Here is a 23,565-nt window from a genome sequence, read left to right as displayed (position 1 = left end):
GCACTAGAGAGGGCAAAAGAAAAAAGTCACGATTTATACTGACAGCTGATATGCATTCGGCACTGCGCATGTTCAAGGCCCTATATATAAAAAACGGGGGCTTCTGACGGCAGAGGGGAAAGAGATTAAAAATTTGCCTGAGATTCGAAGACTCCTGGCAGCGGTCCACTTGCCCCAGGCAGTATCCATAGTACATGTCCCAAGACACCAAAAAGGAAAAGATGCTCGGGCCCAAGGGAACCGTACTGCCGATGCAGCAGCCTGTGAGGCAGCTGCTGGAGATTACAGGACCCCTGTACTGACTGTAAGATTGCCACTGCTGGGGATGGAAACACTTCCCCCAAACCCCATATACTCCCCCTCTGATTTACGCTGGATGCAAGATAATACCACCCTTCCTGTTGGCAAAAACAGATGGTATTGGGACCAAGATGACAACCTGTTGCTCCCTGCTGACCTGGACAAACATCTCTGTACCCATTTACATCAAACCACCCATTTGGGAGAGAAAAAGACTTTGACACTCCTACAAACGGCACACCTGCGGTTTCCCCAACAGAAAAAAACCATCCAGGATATAGTCCGCACCTGCAAAGCCTGTCAGATGATGAGACCCAGAAAAGGACAACACACAGGTATAAGCTATCGGGGGAAAAGGCCAAGACATCATTGGGAGATAGATTTCACTGAGATAAGACCAGGCAAGTATGGGTATCGTTACCTGCTAGTTTTGGTTGACACGTTTTCCGGGTGGGTAAAAGCTTACCCCACTAAAAAAGAGACAGCGGTAGTGGTGGCTAAAAAACTCCTAAAAGAGATTATACCTAGGTTTGGGCTGCCGGTATCTATCAGCTCTGACAATAGACCTGCATTTGTGAGTAAAATTGTGCAGGGACTGGCCTCAGCCCTGGGGACCAAATGAAAGTTACATTGCGAATACAGTCCCCAGAGCTCAGGACAGGTAGAAAAAATAAATCAGACCCTAAAAAAAACTTTAACAAAACTGGCAATTGAGAGTGGCGGGGACTGGGTGACCCTCCTTCCCTTCGCGCTTTTTCGGGCATGCAATACCCCCTATAAACTAGGTCTGACTCCCTTTAAAATTGTATATGGAAGTCCACCCCCCATTTGTCCAGTGTTTAAAAAAAAAAGAGTAAACCACCTCTTTTGTTACGTGCCTTCCAACAGGAGATGCTAGCTTTGAGTAAGGGGCATAAACATATCTGGTCAATGATACGGAAAATTTATAAGAGCCAAAATAAAGGGACGATCCCGTCCCATGATATAGGACTGGGGGATTGGGTTTGGGTTAAGAGACATCAGTCAAAGACCTTAAAACCAAGATAAAAGGGCCCTTATGTTGTTCTCCTTACCACCCCTACTGCCCTCAAAGTGGACGAAATTAGACCCTAGATACACTGCAGCCACGCATGGCGGGCCAACCCCAAAAAACAAGAGAGGGCTCCCCCAAAATAAAAGCTGATACTGCATCCCTCCAATCCCTTAAAATTAAAACTCGCCTGGCAGCAGGTCTTGGACGGATCAACCTGACTCTTCTGATAATAGCCACCTTCCTGGACCCCGGGACCGTCAGCGCTAACCCTCATCAACCAATAAACCTGACTTAGATGATTCTGAGTGCAACTACGGGAAAAGTAATTAACTCCACCTCGGCCATTCATCCCCAAAACACCTGGTGGCCGGACTTGGAGTTCGACCTCTGTCTTTTGGCCGCGAGATCATGGGACATTGGCAAGTGAGAGATAAAGACGCCCAGCAAGCCTAAATGTGGGGCTGGCATTAATAGGTGTAATACTCGACCCCCCCCACTAACTCAGGGCCTGGGTGCAGCCACTTCATCCAACGGACAAGCTTGCAAAAAACACCCTTCTATGTGTGCCCCAGAAAAAGACGGGACCGGGCGACCGTCAATAACTGCGGGGGAGCTAATGAGTTTTATTGCGCCAATTGGGGATGCGAGTCAACAGAGACAGTCCATTGAGAGCCCCCTATTCATGGGGACTTGATTACCTTGGGTTGCGTTCCGGGGCCCGCTGGGTTAACTGGGAGACATAAAAGGGGGTCGGTCCCTCATAACTGGGCCTTATATAAACTTTCTTTGCAACCCGGTAAGGCTCAAATTCTCAACTGAAAGAAACAGGTTCCCCGGTTGAAAAGCTGGACAGTCCTAGGGCCTTCAGTTATATCAGTCAAGATATAACAGTGGGTTGCTGTTCACCATCAAGTTAAAAGTAAGACCCATACAGATCGGTCCAACTTGGGGCATAGGGCCCAATTCAGTCCTAGTGCCACGAGAGCCTACCCACGCTCCCATTCGGCCTGCACACACCCCCGCCTGAGCGTCCACCCAAACGCCTCCCGGGCCCTACATTACTAATACGAGCAACTCCCCTCCAGTTAGCCATGTGGGACCTAGCATTAAAGATGAACAGGACCCATTATTTAATATGATAATCAACTCCTATCGGGTCCTAAATTCCACACGCCCGGACCTGACTAGTAGTTGCTGGTTATGTTATGACATCAAACCCCCTTATTATAAAGGTATAGCTGTCCCAGGAAGTTATAGTCCAACCCAAAACCACGCAGCTTGCCGATGGCAGCAGAAAGGAAACGCCAGATTAACCCTCCAACAAGTAACCAGGCAGGGCCTTTGCATAAAAAATGTCCCCAAACCTATCAACACCTCTGCAAGTCTATAAATTCTACAGTGACAAACAGGTACCTGGTGCCTCCCCAGGACAATTGGTGGGCCTGCTCCACAGGCTTAGCCCCTTGTGTTCACGGGCGGGTGTTAAATAATTCCAACGGTTTCTGTGTATTGGTACTGTTAGTCCCCTGACTGTTCTATCACTCCAATAATAAAATCCTCCCGAAATTAAAAGCTTCACACCGGTCTAAGAGAGAGCCAGTCTCAGCCTTAACCTTCACAGTCCTACTGGGGTTAGGGGCAGCCAGGGCAAAAACTGGGATATCCTCTTTAATAATGCAGAATCAACACTATTCTAGCCTAAGAACAGCCATTGATCTTAATATCAAAAGATTAAAAAGTTCAGTCAGCCACCTTAAAAAGTCCCTTACTTCACTATCAGAAGTAGTTTTGCAAAACAGGAGGGGCCTAAATTTGATCTTCCTGCAACAAGGCAGATTATGTGCGGCCTTAAAAAAAAAGTGTTGCTTCTATGCAGACCACACTGGGGTGGTAAGAGAGTCTATGGCAAAAGTGAAAAAAAGATTAACACTGCACAAGAAAGAGCAAAAAGCCCAACAGAGATGGTTCGAGTCCTGGTTCCATCAATCTCCTTGGCTAACAACACTAATTTCTACCTTGCTCAGACCGCTCATTATACTCCTACTCATTCTTACCTTCGGCCCATATATTTTAAACAGATTAATAACCTTTATAAAAAAATGTATCAGTACAGTTCAGATAATGATATTAGGACAACAATACCAGGCAGTAAATAGAGAGGAAGATTCCTCTCCATAGTCAAAGGACAAGGGGGGAATGTTGAGGCCTGATAGAGGCCATGGCTAAAATAGGCTGGAGCAAGCATCCCGGAAACAGCTGAGACACTGCCCAAGCGGGATCAAAATTAATTACCCCCGACGGGAGGACTCAGCCTGTCAGCATGCTCCCTGTAGCCTGGTCTGTGCCAATCGGGACGAGGATAAAAATCTCCTAAGAAAGCCCGCGCGCGCAAAAATCTAGCCAATTAGTAGATGCAAAGAGGCCCTTGTAACCAATCCAACCTTGCCAATTCCCTGTCTTTGTCCTAAACCTATAAATACTGCTGTAATCCAGGGCTCGGGGCTCTGGCTCTATTCCACTGTGTTGGATGTGGCCGGGGCCCTGGCTCGAGCCAGCGATAAATTCCCTTTTTGCGTTCGCATTGCTGTGGATGTCTTGTTCTCTCAGTTCTGGGGATTTGGACCTTGGGCATAACACTAATATTCTCTGCAAATGTGGCATCATTTAAAAAAGCAAACATAAAAAAGTAAAATACTGTGGGCTGGGGTAGAAGCTATATACTGACGCCTGTAATTCTCGTGTTCAGAAGCTTTTAGAGCACAGAGCCTGGATTTGTGACATGTTCTTCTTCAGCCAGATGTTGAATGCCTCAACATCTCAATCTGAGCTTAATGATTAGCATTAATCTCCATTGTGGTTTAAAATCAGCTTTCAAGTAGTGTTACTGGAGCAGTACATTGTACTCTTCATATTAGCTTTAAAAAGGTACATTCTTAGAGTACCAGTCCTCAAGCCTTGCTGAATCGCTCCTTTGTATGTAAATACACATTTCCTCTCCCCCACCTTCTTAAGAAAAAGTAAAGTGGATTTGGGGAATGATTTTGTAGCCAGCACATACAGCATTTCATTGCAGATGAATTGCTGTCAGATCTCATTTACTTCAAAGGAAAGGCAGCTCTGAGTAATTCCGTCTGCTTTCAGATGCCGACCCTGTGTTCCTTTTGAAAACTCCAAAATAACCTTTGGGATGAGGGTTTTGAATGAAACTGATTTTAGAGAAGCCGTGGAGGGTGGATTTCATTTGAATCAATTCAAAGACCCAAAGTGGTTAATCACAGAATAAGTGCATCTCACTTTGGAGGGAGGGGATCTTTTGACCTTTCAGAATTAGCATTGTTTTGTCATGCATGGGTTCTTGCTAAATCGCTTCAGTTGTGTTCCACTCTTTTCGACCTTGTGGACTGTAACCCACCAGCCTCCCCTGTCAATGGGATTCTTCAGGCAAGAATTCTGGAGTGGGTTGCCATAACCTCCTCCAGAAATTCTTCCCAATCCGAGGATCAGCTCAGTTCTCTTCTGTATTCTCCGTTGGCTGGTGGGTTCTTAACCACTAGTGCCACCTGGGAAGCCCTTGTTTTGTTTCAGAGGCATGTAAAAATCCCATTTGTTAAGACATTTCTTTTAAATGTGAACTGTCACCCACAAGGCTCTTCTGTCCATGGGATTTCCCAGGCAAAAATACTGGTGAGGGTTGTATTTCTTCCACCAGAGGATCTTCCCGACCCAGGAATAGAACCCATATCTCCTGCATTGGCAGGCTGATTCTTTACCACTGAGCGACTTGGGAAGCCCAATATAGACAACTTATATAAGGCACCTTCAAAAGCTCATGTACTGTGTTGATACAGAGCCCGGGGGGCTGTGTTTCCAAAGACTGTGCTGCAGTGCTGAGGATGGTGCTGAGGATCAGCCCTGCTGAGGATGGTGCACCAGAGACAAAGCTTTTAAATTTATTTTTATTTGTTCATTTTTTGGCCACAACACCCGGCATGTAGAATCTTAGTTCCCCAACTGGGGATCAAACCCACACCCCCTGCAGTGGGAGGTGGAGTCTTAACCACTGGACCACCAGGGGAAGCCCCAACAAAACTTTTTTAAAAGTTCAAATGTGAAGCTTCCACCCACTTGCTGGATGCTCGAAGAGCTCATGGTGGGCAAGAGAAATCCAGTGACTGCAAACTTGACTAAGTGTTTGGTACCTCTTGAGCTCTGATGTTTCCTCTTCTTAGTCCCCAAATGGGGCCCCAGATTTGAGATGATTTCTGCTCCAAGTGCCCCTCCTCAACACTGCCCCTTTCCTGGATCATGACCTGAAGGGATTCAGAGAGTAAGCTCGCTCATCTCCAAACACCATCTCCCCAAGACATTCCCAGGCACTGTGTTCATCAGGACCAGCGACACAGCACAGTCATATTCTGAGACTTTGCCTTTTTGAAGAGGTAACTTTACACCTAAAGAAAGTGACTTGAGAATCAACCATCCTTAATGTCACATCTTGGCTGAATGAAAAGAGCATTTCCATATGCTTTTTAAATGACATGTTTTTTTTTCTTTTTCTTTTATTGAAGTATAGTTGATTTACAATATAATATTAGTTTCAGATGTACAGCAAAGTGATCCTGTTATATGTATGCATCTATATTCTTTTTTTCCAATTCTTTTCTATTATAGGTTATTATAAGATATTGAATATACAGTTGCTTGTGCTATACAGTAAATCCTTGCTGTTTAAGATGAACTTTGTCTCCTCAAAATAATGGTGATGAGCAATGGATTTGAGATCCCCTGTGTCAGTCGAGAGCAAAGCTCCCACCAGGGGAAGACCACAGTTTTGTGATTCCTGGCCTGTGATCTTTTCCAAAATGCCAGATGGTGCTCACTGGAGGTCAGAACCCAAGGCCCAAACAGTGGGCTCATAAGGTGGCTGTGACCCTCATGTTGAGATTCAGAGTTACTTTCTGCCTGTGCTGTTGAGTTTTCTTGTTCCCAAGTGTAATGACAATTGTTGTTCAGTCACTAAGTCGTGTCCAACTCTTTGTGACCCCATGTCCTGCAGCATGCCAGGTTTCCCTGTCCTTCACTATCTCCTGGAGTTTGCTCAAACTCATGTGTTGAGTCAATGATGCCATCCAACCATCTCATCCTCTGCCCTTCTCTTTTCCTCCTGCCCTCAATCTTTCCCAGCATCAGGATCTGTTCCAATGAGTTGACTCTTCGCATCAGGTAGCCAGAGTATTGGAGCTTCAGCATCAGTCCTTCCAAGGAATATTCTGGGTTGGTTTCCTTTAGGATTGACTGGTTTGATCCCCTTGCAGTCCAAGGGACTTTCAAAAGTCTTCTCCAACACCACAGGTTCAAAAGCATCAATTCTTTGGTGCTCAGCCTTCTTTATGGTCCAACTCACATCCATACATGACTACTGGAAAAACCATATGTTTGATTCTAATGACAGTGGAGGGTCCCAATCTTTACCCTACAAGATGAGAAGGGAAATTAATGATGTGGAAACTTTTATGATCATGAGGAACCCCATGCTGGCTGATCCCAGGCCTTTGAGACTGGAAAGGTTGCTTAGTGGGTAATCAGGTGATAAATCTTGTTCCTCCTTATGTCTGTATCCGTGCCAAAGGGATATGTACAGACCTGGTAGCATTTGTATGGCTGGTGCTGAAAGAAAATTACCCATCAAGGAAAGTGAGAATGATGGTAATTAAAAAATATATACTCCAAGGACTTCCCTGCTGGTCCAGTGGCAAAATCTCCATGCTCCCAATACAGGGCGCTGAGGTTTGATCCATGTCAGGGAACTAGATTCCACATGCCACAGCTAAGTTCACATGCCACCATGGAAATCCTGCGTGCAGCAAAACCCAGTGCAGCCAAATAAATAGGTAAATATTCTCAAAAAGTACTCCAGGCTGCCACTGAAGAAGTGTGAACTGAACATTGGAGAGAGAGAAGGTTTCTTTGTGATGTTGCAGTAAGACAGGCCATTACAGTATATAATTTCTCAACATTTGCAAATATGGTCAGTCATTAAGATTCAGTGTGTAGTTGGAAAATCCAGGGTTTGTGTTGGGAAACCACTTAGGGCAAAGTTTTGGGGTGATTTTTGGGTGATGCCAGAGCTCCAGTGAAACTAAGGAGTCGTTCTGTCACAAATTGGCTCATCTCACCAGACAGACTCTGACAGTGATCGCCCACCTGTCTCCTTTGCTCTTTACATCTTTTCAGGCAATGGATTTGGAAGTCCCGGTGTTGGCGAGGAACATCCCTGGAAACGCCGCAGTGGTGAAGCATGAAGTCACAGGATTGCTGTTTTCAGACCCTCAGGTAAAGGAGAGTGATTTCCTTGTGTTCACCTGTGTGGTCTGAGTCGTTTTCATCCGCCTGTAGTTCAGAGCGTCTGTAATTTGCATCTGTGTGATTAGCTCTCAGTGTTCCCTTTATACAGTAAGTCCCCTACATACAAACAAGCCCAATTCTGAGAGCACATTCATAAGTCCAGTTTGTTTGTAAGTCCAGCAAAATTAGCTTAGGTACCCAACTAACACAATTGGCTATATGGTACTATACTGTGATAGGGTTATAATACTTTTCATACAAAGCATACTACATAAAAAGCAAACAAGAAAACATTTTTAATCTTACAGTACAGGACCTTGAAAAATACAGTAAGACAATTGACATATATATAGGGGCTGGCAGTGAGTGAACAGGCAAGAAGAGTCACTGACTAGAGGAGGGAGAGGAGGTGGGAGAAGGCAGAGCTGAAGGATTGTCAGCAACAGGAGATGGAGGGCAAGCTGCAACTTCACTCACGCCTGACGTTGATGGCTCAGGTTCCGGTTCCTTGCTGGATTTAATTCTATCGACCCTCTTAAAAAAACAGTCCAGTGATGTCTGGGTAGTAGCTCTTTTTTTCTCGTCATAGGTGACACAGTAGCACTAGATTGCTTTCTGAACGGCTGCTGCAACCTTCATGTACCATTCTACATTAGGATCCTATGCCTCAAAACCTACCAGTGCCTCCTCAAGTAAAGAAAATCCCCGGGCCATTTCCTGCATCGTGAATCTCTTCACTTCTTCAAATACTCCTTCTTCCTCTTGTCTCTCTTCATCCTTTCTCTGCTGCTGCTTTCAGGCTTGTTTCTGGGCATCCTGGACTTGAAATAAAGATGCTGTACTCATGTACGCTATACAGTGCTGTGCAGTAAAGTACACAAAAGTACAGCCACTTGTAGAGGATGCACGCACGTGGCAGTGTGTGCCAGTGGTGGTGGTTTAGTCGCTAAGTCTTGTCTCACTCTTGCGACCCCTGTAGCCCATCAGGCTCCCCTGTCCTATGGTTTTCCAGGCAAGAATACTGGAGCGAGTTGCCACTGCCTACATGATTGGACTTGTGAATGCGAATTAGCATCTTTGAAAGCTAGCAACTTGAAGGTTTACATGTAGGGGACTTACTGTAATCAGTAGATGAGTATATGAAACACAGGGTCACTTTGTCACTTGGGCAGCCTCCTGGACATGTGACTAAAAGAAACCTAGGGACTTTCCAGAAACATGAGACCTGGGTTCTCTTTCTGATGCTGCTGGTGTTGATTACCATGACCTTGAGCAAGTCACTTCCCCTCTTAGATGCTTGAATTTCTAGTTTCTTTTTTTAAAGTATATTTTATTGAAGTATAGTTGATTTACAATGTGTTAGTTTCTGCTGTATAGCACAGTGATTCAGGGATATATGTATATACATGTATGCATTCTCTTTCATATTCTTTTCCATCATGGTTTATCACAGGATATTTAATATAGTTCCCTGTGTTCTACAGTAGGATCTTGTTGTTTATCCACGCTATATATAGTAGTTTGCATCTACTAACCCCAAACTCCAAAATAGATTTCTGGTTTCTGAACCAGGTGTTCTTCAGGTATAATCCTATGCTTCTGGAATATCCCCTGGTGTTCAGAAGATGCCATATATCTGATCCCTTGCAGTTCTTCAAAACAATGTACAGAAGAGGCAGCATGGTTGTCTTCATACATGTATGGGTCTGATACATGTGTGCATCTGAAATTAAAATAAAGGCCAGTGCAGTTGACAATGGGCACAGATGATGGGCACAGTGTCATCCGGGGCACACGTGTATGCCAGGACCTTCCAGGACATGTGTGATGGGGTTCCAGTCCCAAGGTCTGAAGTTCCAAGGATGTGTCTCCCTTTAAACCCCTGGGACCCTGTGCAGGGCATGTAGCCTTAACCTGAGTCTCCAAGCTCCGTCCTCTCCTTGGTACAAGTGGAACTAATTATAACAGCACATAGAGGTGTGTCATTGGCTAAAGCAGCTGACATACAGGGCTGAGCCGTGGGTACGGCACGCAGCCCAAGGCTCTGGGTACCGATGTCAGCAAAAGGAGAGCCCTTGATGCCCTGTAGCTCGTGTCGTTGTTGTTTAGTCAGTAAGTTGTGTCTGACACTTTGTGACCCCTTGGACTGTAGTCCTCCAGAATCTTCTGTCCATGGAATTCTCCAGGCCACAATACTGGAGTAGGTTGCCATTTCCTCCTCCAGCAGACTTCCAGATCCAAGGATCAAACCCACATTTCCTGCATTGCAGGCGGGTTCTTTATCACTGAGCCACCAGGGAAGCCCTTTCCTTTGACTGTAGTTGTTTGAGGAGGGCATGGCAACCCACTTTAGTATTCTTGCCTGGAAAATCCCATGGACAGAGGAGGAGGGAGGGGGGTTCAGTATGGGGAACATGTGTATACTTGTGGTAGATTCATGTTGATGTATAGCAAAACCAATACAATATTGTAAAGTAATTAACCTCCAATTAAAATAAATAAATTTATATTAAAAAATAAAGAGTTGGACACAACTGAAGCGACTTACCACGCACGCAGTGCACATGTTATTTTTTAGTTGCTAAGTCGTGTCTGACTCTTTTGCGACCCCATGGACTGTAGCCTGCCAGGCTCCTCTGTCCATGGGATTCTCCAGGCAAGAGTACTGGTGCAGGTTGCCATTTCCTTCTCCAGCAGATCTTCCCGACCCAGAGATCGAACCTGTGTCTCCTGCATTGCAGTCAGATTCTTTACCACTGAACCACCAGGGAAGCTGAGCCATCGGGGAAGCCCTTTCCTTTGAACAGTAACCCCTAAAAGCCAAAACAATACCAGGAAATGAAGAGTGTGTAGTGGTTTCCTGCTGATTCTCTAGACAAAAGCATATTGCTTTTTACCACGTTCTGCATCTCTCCACATCAGCACCAGCCATGCCAGAGGTCATAGGATATTGTCTCCCTGTGGGCAAAGAAATTTTATTTTTATCTTCCCAAACACACTGTCTATTTATTTTATAGCTCAATTTCAAACCACTGCAGTTTTATCAGCAAGTGTCTGAATAGCCATCACTTATAAATGGGTGTATCAAGTCCAATGTTAGAACAAGTGCAGTTTGGCTCTCCTGACTTCATTTCATGTTCCTTGTAAGACATTCCTTTTAATATTTGCAAATAACGATCCTGTTGCTGACACATCCAAGTTGTTTCTGCTGGTTACCGGCTTCCTGTGAGTTATCAGACATAGCCCCAAAGACTGACAAAGTTAAGGCTTGGGCTTATTTTGAGTCCAACCCTTTAATGTTACTTTTACAAAGGATGTTAAAAAAAAAAAAAAGAAGAAGAAGAACTGCTCTATGTTTCACACAGGGGGAGGCAGTGGGTTTTTTTCCCCTTTTTAATATCACATTTTGAAACATGTGCTGGACATAGATATCACACGTGGCTTTGTTTCATAGTTGTGATCAGACTTGACCTAGCATGTAGTGGGAGCTGTTGCTTTAAAAACAAATGTGCATTTTCCACAAGTCGGTGGCTGTGGTTGCTGTCTTCTCGGTTCAGGAGCTCAGATGAAATTAACCACTGATTGCTTGTCAGTGTTTGTGAGATTTATTTCGAATGTGTATTCAAATATGTCCTCGAAGCTCCATCTCATTTATTAAAAAGGGACTTCCATGCAAGGGTGTCAGTCTCATAAAGTTAATATAGATAGATACATACATAGAAACATAGATCGATACATAGTTACATATATACATAGATACATATATACATACACACATGTGCATTTGCTCTGTCCTGTCCAACTCTTTGCAACCCCATGAACTGTAGCCTGCCAGGCTCCTCTGTCCATGAGATTTTCCAGGCAAAAATACTAAAGTGGGCTGCTATTTCCTATTCTAGGAGATCTTCCCGACCCAGGGATCAAACCCTTGTCTCTTGTGTCTCCTGCATTGGCAGGTGAGTGGATTCTTTACCACTGAGCCACCTGGAAAACCCACATACATACATATAAAATGCAAAAAGTCATATTTTGAATTTTCAACAAAATGATGATTAAAAGTATTAGCTGTGGTAGGAACAAAATAACCTCTGTTTTTATACACCTCAGCCACGGAAAACCTTAATTTACGTGAAGCTTTCCAAACCTACTAAACATTGATTTTTGTTGTTGTTACCACGACAATCTCATTCTTTTTCTTTTTAGGAAGAAAAGAGCTGAGCTATTTTATGGAACCATTTTATAGCTTCAGAATTAAAATCCATTTGACATTTAGTAGAAACTGTGAATCCATATTCTTTCTCAAGGACAGACTTTTGAAGTGTGGTCCAAACTAATTTTGCTGGGAGGTTCTGTTTGATTTTTAGGCAACTGTAAAGAAAATAATAACTTTTGGAATAATGATGATGACAGCTAACATTTATCGTGTGTGTATTTTGTTCCGGCCTCTCTTCTTTTGTGTTCAGCATACACTTTTACTAAGACTGTTTGATAGTCAATCAGAAGTTTCAGGTTTGGAAGAAGTGAGGCATGTTGGAGACATAGCAGCCTCCTTCAGGTTGTGTTTGGAACTTGAGTTTTCTGCTCGAAATATGAGTGATCCTGGACACATTTCTTCTTCCTGGGCTCAGTCCTTGATCCGTAAGATGGAGATAATGATGCTGGCTTTTGGGGAACAGCAGAAAGCACATGGGGTTAAGTTCCGTCCTTGGTCTCAGAGGAGAGCTGTGTGGATACAGAGTTAATCATATTCACGGTGCTGACCGCTGGGTGATGTCATTGGCTGTCCCCTGGGAGCTATATAGTCTGCAGAGCTCTTAGACTTTAGCATTGGAATTAGGCTCAATACAGTGAGACGTTCTCCTTGTGAGATCTGGCCAGCGTCATGCAAAATATCATTTCTCTTTTTATTCAAAACAAGTTTTTAACTTTTTAATTCGATTTATTTTGATTGATGATTGCTTTACAATATTGATTTGATATCTGTCATACGTCAGCATGAATTAGCTATAGGTGTACATATGTCCCATCCCTCTTGAACCTCCCTCCCACCTTCCACTATTTCCCACCCCTCTCAGTTGTTACAGAGCCCCGGTTTGAGTTCCCTGAGTCATACAGCAAATTTCATTGGCTAGCTATTTTTCATGTGTCCATGTATATGCTTCTGTGCTATTCTCGCCATTCGTCTCACCCTCTCCTTCCTCTCCCCCACCTTGTCCACAAGCCTGTTCTCTACGTCTGCGTCTCCATTGCTGCCCTGTGAATAGGTTCATCAGTACCATCTTTCTAGATTCCATATATATGCGTCAATATATGGTATTTGTAAAGCAAATTTTTAACTTTTTAGTGAAACATTTAGGATTCTTGGATATTAAATGAGTGGCGCTGGTGGTAAAGAACCCGCCTGCCAATGTAGGAGACATGAGATGTGGGTTCAGTCCCTGGGTCGGGAAGATCCCCTGGAGGAGGCATGGCAACCCACTCCAGTGCCTGGAAAAATCCCATGGACAGAGGAGCCTGGAGGGCTAGAGCCCACGGGGTCGAAAAGAGTCAGACACGACTGAGTGAACTTAGCATGAACACGTGATATATAAGCCCCCAACCAGTCCCTTCAAATGTAAAAGCACAGATGAATGTTCAATGTTGATCAGATTTCCACTGAAGCCCAAAGGAAACTCAGGGCAAACTCAGTTCAGTTCAGTTCAGTCGCTCAGTCGTGTCTGACTCTTTGAGACTCCATGGACTGCAGCAAGCCAGGCCACCCTGTCCATCGCCAGCTCCAGGAGTTTACTCAAACTCATGTCCACTGAGTCGGTGATGTCATCCAACCATCTCATCCTTTGTTGTCCCCTTCTCCTCCTGCCTTCAGTCTTTCATCAGGGTCTTTTCAAATGAGTCAGTTCTTCGTATCAGGTGGCCATAGTATTGGAGTTTCAGCTTCAACATCAGTCCTTCCAGTGAATATTCAGGACTGATTTCCTTTAGGATGGACTGGTCTGATCTCCTTGCAGTCCAAGGGACTCTGAAGAGTCTTCTCCAGTACCACAGTTCAAAAGCATCAATTCTTCAGCACTCAGGTTTCTTTATAGTCCAACTCTCACATCCATACATGACTACTGGAAAAACCATAGCTTTGATAAGATGAACTTTTGTTGGCAAAGTAATGTCTCTGCTTTTTAATATCCTGTCTAGGTTGGCCATAGCTTTTCTTCCAAGGAGCAAGCGTCTTTTAATTTCATGGCTGCAATCACCATCTGCAGTGATTTTGGAGCCCCCCAAAATAAAGTCTGACACTGTTTCCACTGTTTCCCCATCTATCTGCCATGAAGTGGTGGGACCAGATGCCAGGATCTTTGTTTTCTGAATGTTGAGCTTTAAGCCAACTTTTTCACTCTCCTATTTTTACTTTCATCAAGAGGCTCTTTAGTTCTTCCTTGCTTTTGCCATAAGAGTGAAGTCATCTGCATATCTGAGGTTATTGATATTTCTCCCGGCAGTCTTGATTCCAGCTTGTGCTTCATCCAGCCTAGAGTTTCTCATGATGTACTCTGCATGTAAGTTAAATAAACAGGGTGACAATATACAGGCTTGATGTACTCTTTTCCCTATTTGGAACTAGTCTGTTCCATGTCCAGTTCTAACTGTTGCTTCCTGACCTGCATACAGATTTCTCAAGAGGCAGGTCAGGTCGTCTGGTATTCCCATCTCTTTAAAAATTTTCCAGAGTTTGTTGTGGTCCATACAGTCAAAGGCCAGGGCAAACTATGGGTGAACTAAATCACAAGTCAATACAACATTTATTTACTTGGATTTGCCCTTTTGGGTGACCGTATTGTTCACTGTGCAAAACCAGGATACCTTTGAGAGTGAAAGTGGTGTTATTATTATTGTGTTTAATCTTTTGGCCGTACTTTGCGGCATGTGGGGTCTTATTTCCCTGATCAGGGATTAAACCCATGTCCTCTGCATTGGAAGTGCAGAGCCTTAATCACTGGACTGCCAGTGGAGTCTCAAAGGGGATGCTATTGATAATTATGTTGAGATGACAGCTTTGAACCTGAACCAAATGACTGTCTGCTTGAAAATCTGGGATCAGGTGCATGGCTGGTATTTGTCCCGGGACCAAGGTGAGTCCAACCACGTGTGGGAGTTACAATTTCCTAATAGCCACGTTCAAAGAAAATAAAAAGAAACAGATGAAATTCATATCAATAATACAATATGTTTTATTTAGCTCCATCTAGCCAAACTTGCATCCTCTCAACATGTAATCGATAGAAATATTTTTTTAAAGATTTATTTGTGGTCGGTCTGGTTCTTCGTTGTTGCATCTGGACTTCCTCTAGTTTCAGTGAACAGGGGCTCCTCTTTGTTGCAATGAGCAGGCTTCGCTTGTTGCAGAGCACCGGCTCTAGGCATGTGGGCTTCAGCAGTTGTGGCGCACAGGCTTAGTTGCTCTGCACCATGTGAGATCTTCCTGGACCAGGGATCAAACCCATGTCCCTGCATTGACCAGTGGACTCCCAACCACTCAACCACTAGGGAAGCCCAATATGAATACTGTTTAATGAGTTCTTTACATTCTTTTTTTTTTTAAGTCTCTGAAATCTTGTGTGCATTTTACACACCAGCTCATCTCCATTTAGAGATTAAATTTGTATTGAACTACTTGGTTTGCATTGAGACTCCATGCCGTTTGCAGTTGGGAAAGTAGATGCACGCATGCAGGCTGTTCCAAATATACTTGAAAAGCTGTGCAATACCTGAGTCAAGCACCAGTTTTAAAATTTAAATTTAAGTCCACTCAAGTGAATAATTAAAATGCGGTTCCTCGGCTGCACTGGCCACACTTCCAGAGTGCAGAGTGGGTGGTGGGGCTGCGTGCCTGGTGGAACTGCTCTCAGGAGAGGGTGTGTGTGATGGGGCAGGTGGTCCCAGCCTGACCTCCTCTGGGTGCTGGGTGCCCTTGGACGGACTTTGCACATTTCTCATTATTTCTCACAAGAACCCCACACAGGCGTTACCATGCTGCGCCCAGAGAGGGTAAGTGGTTTGCCTTAGTTCAGCTGGAGGTGGTGGGACAGGGACTTGAACCCGCAGCCTGATGGCAGAGTCTGCTCGGCTGTTCCTGAGAGCCTTTGCGCAGGGTTCCTCCTGTGGCCACCTCTCCCTCTGCCTCTGTCTCCTTCTCTGTGTCCATGTCTCTCTTTGTCTTTCACTCACTCTGTCTCTCCTTTCTCTGTCTGTCTCTCCTTCTGTCTCTGTATGTCCTTGTCTCTCCCTTTGCCTCTGGCTCTCACTCTCTGACTCTCCCGCTTCCGTCTGTGTGTCTCTCTCTCTTTCTCTGTCTCTGGGTCTGTGTCTCTGGAGCCCCCTCCACTCTGTGTCTGTGTGGGTCTCTACTCCTCTCTGTGTCTCTGTCTCTCCTTTATTGCTGTCTGTTTTTGACTTTGCCTCTGTTTCCGTCTCTCTCCCTCTATCTGTGTCTGTCTCCCTGACACACATCTGTATCTCTCTTTCGGTCTCTGTCTCCCTCTCCATCTCTCTCTCTCTCCCTCCTTCCCCTTCTCTCGTTTGGGGAAAGAAGGGACACTTTCCCACAGGACCGTCCTCTAAAAGGATTCTGCTCATGATTTTGTCCAAGTCCCTGGGGAGAGCGGACGTCTTTCTAAGTTCCAATCCTCCTTGGCTTCTCTGCCTGTGGCTGGTGTGTGGGATCAGAAGGACACAGATGGCAAGGTATGGCCCGGGTGGGCACAGCACTGAGCGATGGTGCATGGAGCCAGACTTGGCCAGCTGAAGACGAGCGCAGAGCCACCAGGTGGGGCTCAATGCTCAGGAAAGGCCAGGCCAGGCCAGGCGGCATATCAAGGATGGAGCGCAGGGCCCTTCCTGGCTCTGGTCTAGGCTCTTGCTTCAGGCCATCAGGCAAAGTCTGACATTCCCCTAGAATAGGAGGAAGACAGACAGGTGTTTGTTTTTTTCCCCAACTGTAGAGTTTTCATTTGCCTTTCCAGGGCAGGAGAAAGCATCTCGGACTTGACCTTCTGGCCTGACCTCTGCCGGTGGCCTGCTTCTGGGCTTCTGGGACCCGCCCACTGTGCAGGTCCACTGTGCTTGTGAACAAGCACATTATAGTTTGGGGGCTTTTTTGTTTTTTGAAAGTGAGAGGTTTTCATTACTTCATTAAATATGAATATATTCAATTTCAAGGCTTTGACCATCCCTAGTCACCATGATGCAGAATATGTGTCCTTGTGTAAAAAATACCCATTCAGCATGCTTTAAGAGGAATAACTGTTTTGCAATCTATGCACCATGCAATAGAATTTGATTAAAAAAAAAAAACAAGGAACTGGGGACTTCTCTGGTGGTCCAATGGCTAAGACTCCATGCTTCCAATGTAGGGGTTTGATCCCTGGTCAGGGAACTAGATCCCACATGCTGCAACTAAGAGTTTGCATGTCAGAACTAAAGATCCAGTGTGCCACAACTAAGACCTAGCACAGCCAAAGAAATAAGTATTTTTTAAAAATTTCATTGTAGTTAGGGGGCTTGCAATTAGGAGAGTGGCCTTTGTGACCTGCCCTGACCACACCGAAGGGACCCTCTGTCCCCAGTGAGTGAAGTAAGTCGCTCAGTCTTGTCCAGCTCTTTGCGACCCCAGGGACTATACAGTCCATGCAATTCTCCAGGCCATAATACTGGAGTGTGTAGCCTTTCCCTTCTCCAGGGGATCTTCCCAACCCAGGGATCGAACCCAAGTCTTCTGCTTTGCAGGCAGCTGAGCCACCAGGGAAGCCCAAGAATACTGGAGTGGGTAGCCTATCCTTTCTTCAGTGGATCTTCCCCACCTAGGAATCTAACTGGGGTCTCCTGCATTGCAGGTGGATTCTTTACCAGCTGAGCTATCAGGGAAGCCCATCTCTCCCCAGAGCTGCCAGCCAATTCCCTGCCCGTCACTCTCTGAGTTCCTCTTCCCAGGGGCCTGGGGGACTCTTCTAGTGACTAGATGTCAGGACAGCAATGTGGTGCACAGCTTGCTCTAGCAATCAGCCCTGTAGGTGCCTTTGAAGTTGATCCTAGAGTTCAGAGCAAAGAGATGCCAGTGGCTTCCTAGCACTTGCGGAATTCAGCCAGGTGGCCTGTTTAGAATCTTTGGGGACTGCAGGCACAAGGGATGATGCTATAGGAGAAGGAAGGGGGACCCTGGCAGCCGACTCAAGCCCCCTTCCCAGGGGCTACCGCCTTTGTCTGCGGCAACTGAGGCAGTGAGTGCACACCAGGAGCCCCGCACCTGTATCTGTGCTGCTTCTGTCTGTCTCTCGGGGACTCTGTCCCCAGAATACTGCTCAACCAGTACTCTTCTGAGTCATGACTGGGTCTTGTCTGGATGGTTATAACAGCCTCCACCATTCCACCCATGCACTCTCCTCCTGGCCGCCAAAGGGACCTTTATACAGTGCAGATCTTGGGACTTTCGAGGTGGTCCAGTGGTTAAGAATCTGCCTTCCAATTCAGGGGACACAGGTTCCATCCCTGGTCTGGGAATATCCTACATGCCGCAGAGCAACTAAGCCCATGGGCCACAACTACTGAAGCCAGCATGCCTAGAGTCTGTCCTCCGCAACAAGAGAAGCCACCGCAATGAGAAGCCTGCGTACCACAACTAAAGAGTAGCCCCCACTCCTTGCAACTAGAGAAAGCCAGTGTGCAGCAGCGAAGACCCACAATAGCCAAAACATACAAATAAATCTTTTAAAAAAGAAATTAAAAAAAAAAACTCAGATCCTGTCCATCCATTCCAGTAGAAAAGCCCTGGGTGACTTCCCTTGGCTGCAGAGAACATGCAGTTCCCGTCTCAGTTCCCCAGGCCTCCGTCAGCCCCCTCACTCCCCTGCTCTGATCTCCCTGCCCCTTCCTCCTGCCCGGTTCCACTCACATCCAGGGCCCCAGGAGCATCCTCCCCCCGCCAACTTCGCTGTCTCTTTCTCGAGAGGCTTTTGGTGGCCCCCAATCTATCACCTCATTTCCCACCCCATATTCTCTATCCCCCTCATCCTGTATTTTTCCTCCGTAACCCTCTGCACAGTTCAGACATGCGCATTTATCCACAGCCTCACTCCCCAACCCCCACCCTAGACTGGATGCTCCCCAGAGTGGCAGTCATGCTGGTTTTTTCATGCAGCCCCCTCGTGATGGTCCTGGCACAGATGGGTATCCAGTAACTAGTGGGAGACGTACTTAGACCAGGGCATTAAAGGGATCATCTTTCTGGTAAACACCTTCGGTTATTTGAGTGTGATGTGACTCTACGCTGCGTGCTGTCCAGGTGTGATTGAACTACTGTCTTTCCCTGTTTTCTTTGCAAAGTAGCCGATGACAGCCTTGGCCCCTGAGCTCTGCCTGGACTTCGAGGTGTCCCTCCTTAGGTAGTTCTTTCCACCTGAAGTCAGCGATCCTTGGGTGACACTGTCAACGTCATGCTCACAGCATCCCCGCAAAGCATGACCAGGATGACTTAATTGCAGATTAACTTGCACATTTCTTCCGGGTTTTGCTCTTTCCCTCTGACATTTGACCACTGGTAACGTGTCCACCAGGACCATCTCCCGTGTCCACCTCTTCTCTCCAAAGCCGTTTCTCATTTTCTTCCCTTTCCTTCCTGCCATCCTCCTCTTCCCTGCCTCCAGAGCTGTCAGCATAGCAAAGGCAATGTTCTGCCAGCTCGTGTATTTGAGCTGATGCTCTGAGAGGAATCTGGGAAGGAAGATAGAGACAGAATGTCCACCATCCTTTGCCTTTAGCTTCATCAGTAGGTCCCGAGTCCCGTGGATCCACGTGATAGCTTTGTGGACTTACTCCATCCTGCTGTGAAGCAACCTTGGCCCTGGGGCTGCACGGTCTGAGCTTACTTCCCATTTCTGATACTTTCTGCTGTGCTACCTCGGGCAGGTTCCTGGACCTCTCTGTTCCCCCATGTTTCTGTGAAAGGAATCGTAGTCATAGCACAGAGTTCGTGCCCTTTTCCTGCAATTCCAAAATCCCCAAAAACACTTGAAGAAACAATTTTATTTTTAGTAAATTGGGTGCCAAAACTCCCTTGGCAGCAAACTCCTATCTGAGCTGATGTGAAGTTATTCGTGGCTTTGTTTGTCCTGCTGGGTGGGACTATTCATAGTTTGAGTCGGAAGTTTCATTGTGTTGTTTACGGGGCTCTGTCTTAGACCTGCTGGAGGATATATGTTAATAAAAGGGTACTTAAGCATCTTATTGGGTTTCAGGGATGGCTCAATAGGTAAAGAAATTGCCTTCAATGCATTAGGTGCAGGAGACGACGGTTCAGCCCCTGGGCCAGGAATATCCCTGGGAGGAGGGCACGGCAACCCACTCCAGTATTCTTGCCTGGAGAATCCCTGTGGGCAGAGGAGCCTGGCAGGCTATGATCCACAGGGTCTCAAAGACTTGGATACGACTGAAGCAACTGGGCGCACACACACGTAACCTACAATCCTGTATGCTGAAACATGGTCAATGTTGGCTGTTGTCATTGTCCAATTCTGCCTGATTCTGGCCACCCTGGATCAGGAGTCATCGTTGAGAAGTTAGGGAACAGGCTGGCACCTCACTGAGGTCTTCTGCCTGACTCAACCAGGCACAGACGAGAATTGAAAGGTGGTTCACTTTCTCACCAAGTGGCCCAGGGCACTCATGTATCTGAAAAGATACATGCATCCCAACATTCATAGCAGCACTATTCACAATGGCCAGGACATAAAAGTAACACGTGTCCATCAACAGATGAATGGATGAAGAAGACGTAGGGACATAGATACAAGAGAATACTACTCAGCCGTAAAAAAGAATGAAACAATGCCGTTTGTAGCAACATGGATGGACCCAGAGATCGTCAGAATAAGTGAAATGTAAGTCAGACAAAGACACATATCATGTGATATTGCTTATATATGGAATCTAAAATATGGCACAAATGAACTTATTTATGAAACAGAAATAGACACCGAAATATAGGAAACAAATTTATGATTACCATAAATTAGTGGTAAAGAACCTGCCTGCCAATGCAGGAGAAATAAGAGATGCGAGTTTGATCCCTGGGTTGGGAAGATCCCCTGGAGGAGGGCATGGCAACCCACTCCTCTATTCTTGCCTGGAGAATCCCATGGACAGAGGAGCCTGGCGGGCTACAGTCCATGGAGTTGAAAAGAGTCGGACACAACTGAAGCTACGTAGAACGCACACAGGCTGGAGGTTTATGCTAAGTAATTCCAATACTATTTGTACATTCTTATGAGTGGCCCCCACTTTACTTAATGGCAGGAGTCGAGAGAATAGCTAATATATGCAGACAGTTGGGAGTATTATGTAGTTATGTTTACATACCCATCATTGCGAAATGTGGCATTTAGCTAGAGCGTAACACTAGACCAGTGAATGGTGTTGCACATAAGAAAAATAGACTTTTCTAGATGGATCTTGAAGTGAGATTCTCACAACTGGCAGTTTCCAATAAGATCAATCTATTCTGTGGCCTAATAACTTGTGTAAAATAAGGTAGGCACAGTGGTCCATCTTAGGCCAGAATCACCTGGGGAGGGGTGGAGAACTATTAGAAAACACCCATGTATCATGGACCAAATGTTTGTGCCTCCACACACCCACCCTGAAATCCACATGTTGAAATTCTAACCTCTCCTGTGATGGTGTGAGGAGGCGGGGCCTCCAATAGTCCATTAGGACGTGAAGGTGGGGTCCTCATGAATGGAGTTAGAGCCCTAATAAAAAAGACCGTACATGGACTTCCCTGGTGGTCCAGTGGTTAAGACTCTGCCTGCCAATGCAGGGGACACAGGTTCAGTCCCTGCTCTGGAAAGATTCCACATGCTGAGCAGCAGCTGAGCCCATGCAATGCAACCACTGAGTCCTTGCTCTCTAGAGCCCACAAGGTGCAGCTCCTGAAGCCCTTGTGCCTAGAGCCTGTGCTCAGCAACAAGAGAAGCCACCACAAGGAGAAGCTCTCACACTGCAGCAAAGGAGAGCCCTGCTCAGTGCAGCTAGAGAAAGCCTGTGTGCAGCAACGAAGACCCATCGCAGCCGAAAATTAACCAATTTTTTTTAAAACGACCCCACAAAGATCTCTGATTCCTTCTGCCACATGAGATTATAATGAGAAAATGGCCATCTGTGAATTAAGAAACAGATCTTTTCAGCCTCCAGAACTGTGCTAAGTAAATGTTTGCTGTTTAGGAGCTGCACACTGCCCCCCCCCCGCCCCCCACCCTGCCCAGCCTCTGGTATTCTATTGTTGTTGTTGTTGAGTCATGTCCCACTCTTTGAGACCCCATGACTGCAGCATGCCAGGCTTCCCTGTCCTTCACTGTCTCCCAGAGTTTGCTCAAACTCATGTTCATTGAGTCAATGATGCCATCCAATCATCTCATCCTCTGTTGCCCCCTTCTGCTGCCCTCAGTCTCTCCCAGCATCAGCTTCTCTTCCAGTGAGTCAACACTCAGGTGGCCAAAGTATTGGAGCTTCAACTTCAGCATCAGTCCCTCCAACGAATATTCAGGGTTCATTTCCTCTAGTTTGGACTGGTTTGATTTCCTTGCTGTCCAAGGGACTCTCAAGAGTCTCCTCAAACACCACAGTTCAAAAGCATCAATTCTTTGGCCCTCAGCCTTCTTTATGGTCCAACTCTTATATCCATACATCACTACTGGAAAAACCATAGCTTTGACTAGATGGACCTAAGTGATGTCTCTGCTCAAACAGACTAAGACAACACTCCTGGACCCCATCCCCAACCTATCCAATCAGAATCTTATGGCAAAGTTTGAGAACCAGACGTACAGACAGAACCTTAATTAACTGCAGGATTCCATGCAAGAAAGCCCCGGGGAAAACCACAATCTTAATGACAGCACATCTGTCAGTCTTCAGAAAGCTCCTTGTCAATTTCTCCCATCAGTGAGTTGTATTCAAAGCATCTGCAGAAGCAGCTTTGCTGCTGCTGCCAAGTTGCTTCAGTCGTGTCCGACTCTGTGCAGCAGCCCACCAGGCTCCACCGCCCCTGGGATTCTCCAGGCAAGAACACTGGAATGGGTTGCCATTTCCTTCTCCAATGCCTAAAAGTGAAAAGTGAAAGTGAAGTCGCTCAGTCGTGTCCGACTCACAGAAGCAGCTTTGGGGCTGTTTAATTGAACATACACCCCGAGCCTGAAATGCAGAGTTTTTATGTGATTGACGTTTGCTCTTCCAGTAAGAATAAGTATGTATCACTCACAGGTTTTCGGAATGCAGTGTTCTTTAAAACCAGCCCATGTTCAGTCTGCTAGCTCTCATGTTCTCTCTATGTGGGTCATTTGTTTCCTGTTGAGGGGTTTCCCTCTGCCCAACGCTTTCAGCTGACATGGTTACGTGAAGGCTCCCAACAGAGGTCTAACTATCCATCCTGTGAAATGGACAGCTTCTCATGCCCTGCATCTGGTTGTTGCCTCAGGGCAACAAGGCAGGTTGAAAAGAGTCAGTGATAAAAAAAAATTAATTGAGATATAGTTGATTTACAATATTAAATTAGTCTCAAGTATACAATGTGGTGATTCATTATTTTTACACATTATATTCTATTTAAAATTACTATAAAATATTGACTGTATTTCCTGTGCTGTGCAATATATCCTTGTAGCTTGTTTATTTTGTAATAGCTTGTACCTGTTAATCCCATACCCCTGCCTCACCTCTCCCCACTTACTTCTCCTCTCTGGTAACCACTGGTTTGGTCTCTGTATTTGTGAGTCTGTTTTGTTATAGTCATTCCTTCATTTTATTTTTTTAGATTCCACTTGTAACTTACATATAGTATTTATTGT

At 45.7% G+C, this 23,565-nt stretch overlaps 1 protein-coding gene across 1 annotated transcript in view; it reads left to right on the top strand.

The window, feature by feature from the left end:
• Positions 1-23,565, top strand: part of GLT1D1 (glycosyltransferase 1 domain containing 1) — a 126,028-nt gene that overhangs the window by 93,871 nt on the left and 8,592 nt on the right. The window contains exon 11 of the mRNA XM_040250584.1: positions 7,568-7,666. Within this exon, the coding sequence (XP_040106518.1) occupies positions 7,568-7,666 (99 nt within the window). The remainder of the gene's footprint in view (positions 1-7,567; positions 7,667-23,565) is intronic.

Source organism: Oryx dammah, unplaced genomic scaffold, assembly GCF_014754425.2.
Source record: "Oryx dammah isolate SB20612 unplaced genomic scaffold, SCBI_Odam_1.1 HiC_scaffold_12, whole genome shotgun sequence".
NCBI lineage: Eukaryota > Metazoa > Chordata > Mammalia > Artiodactyla > Bovidae > Oryx > Oryx dammah.
This window is presented reverse-complemented; position numbering and strand designations above follow the sequence as displayed.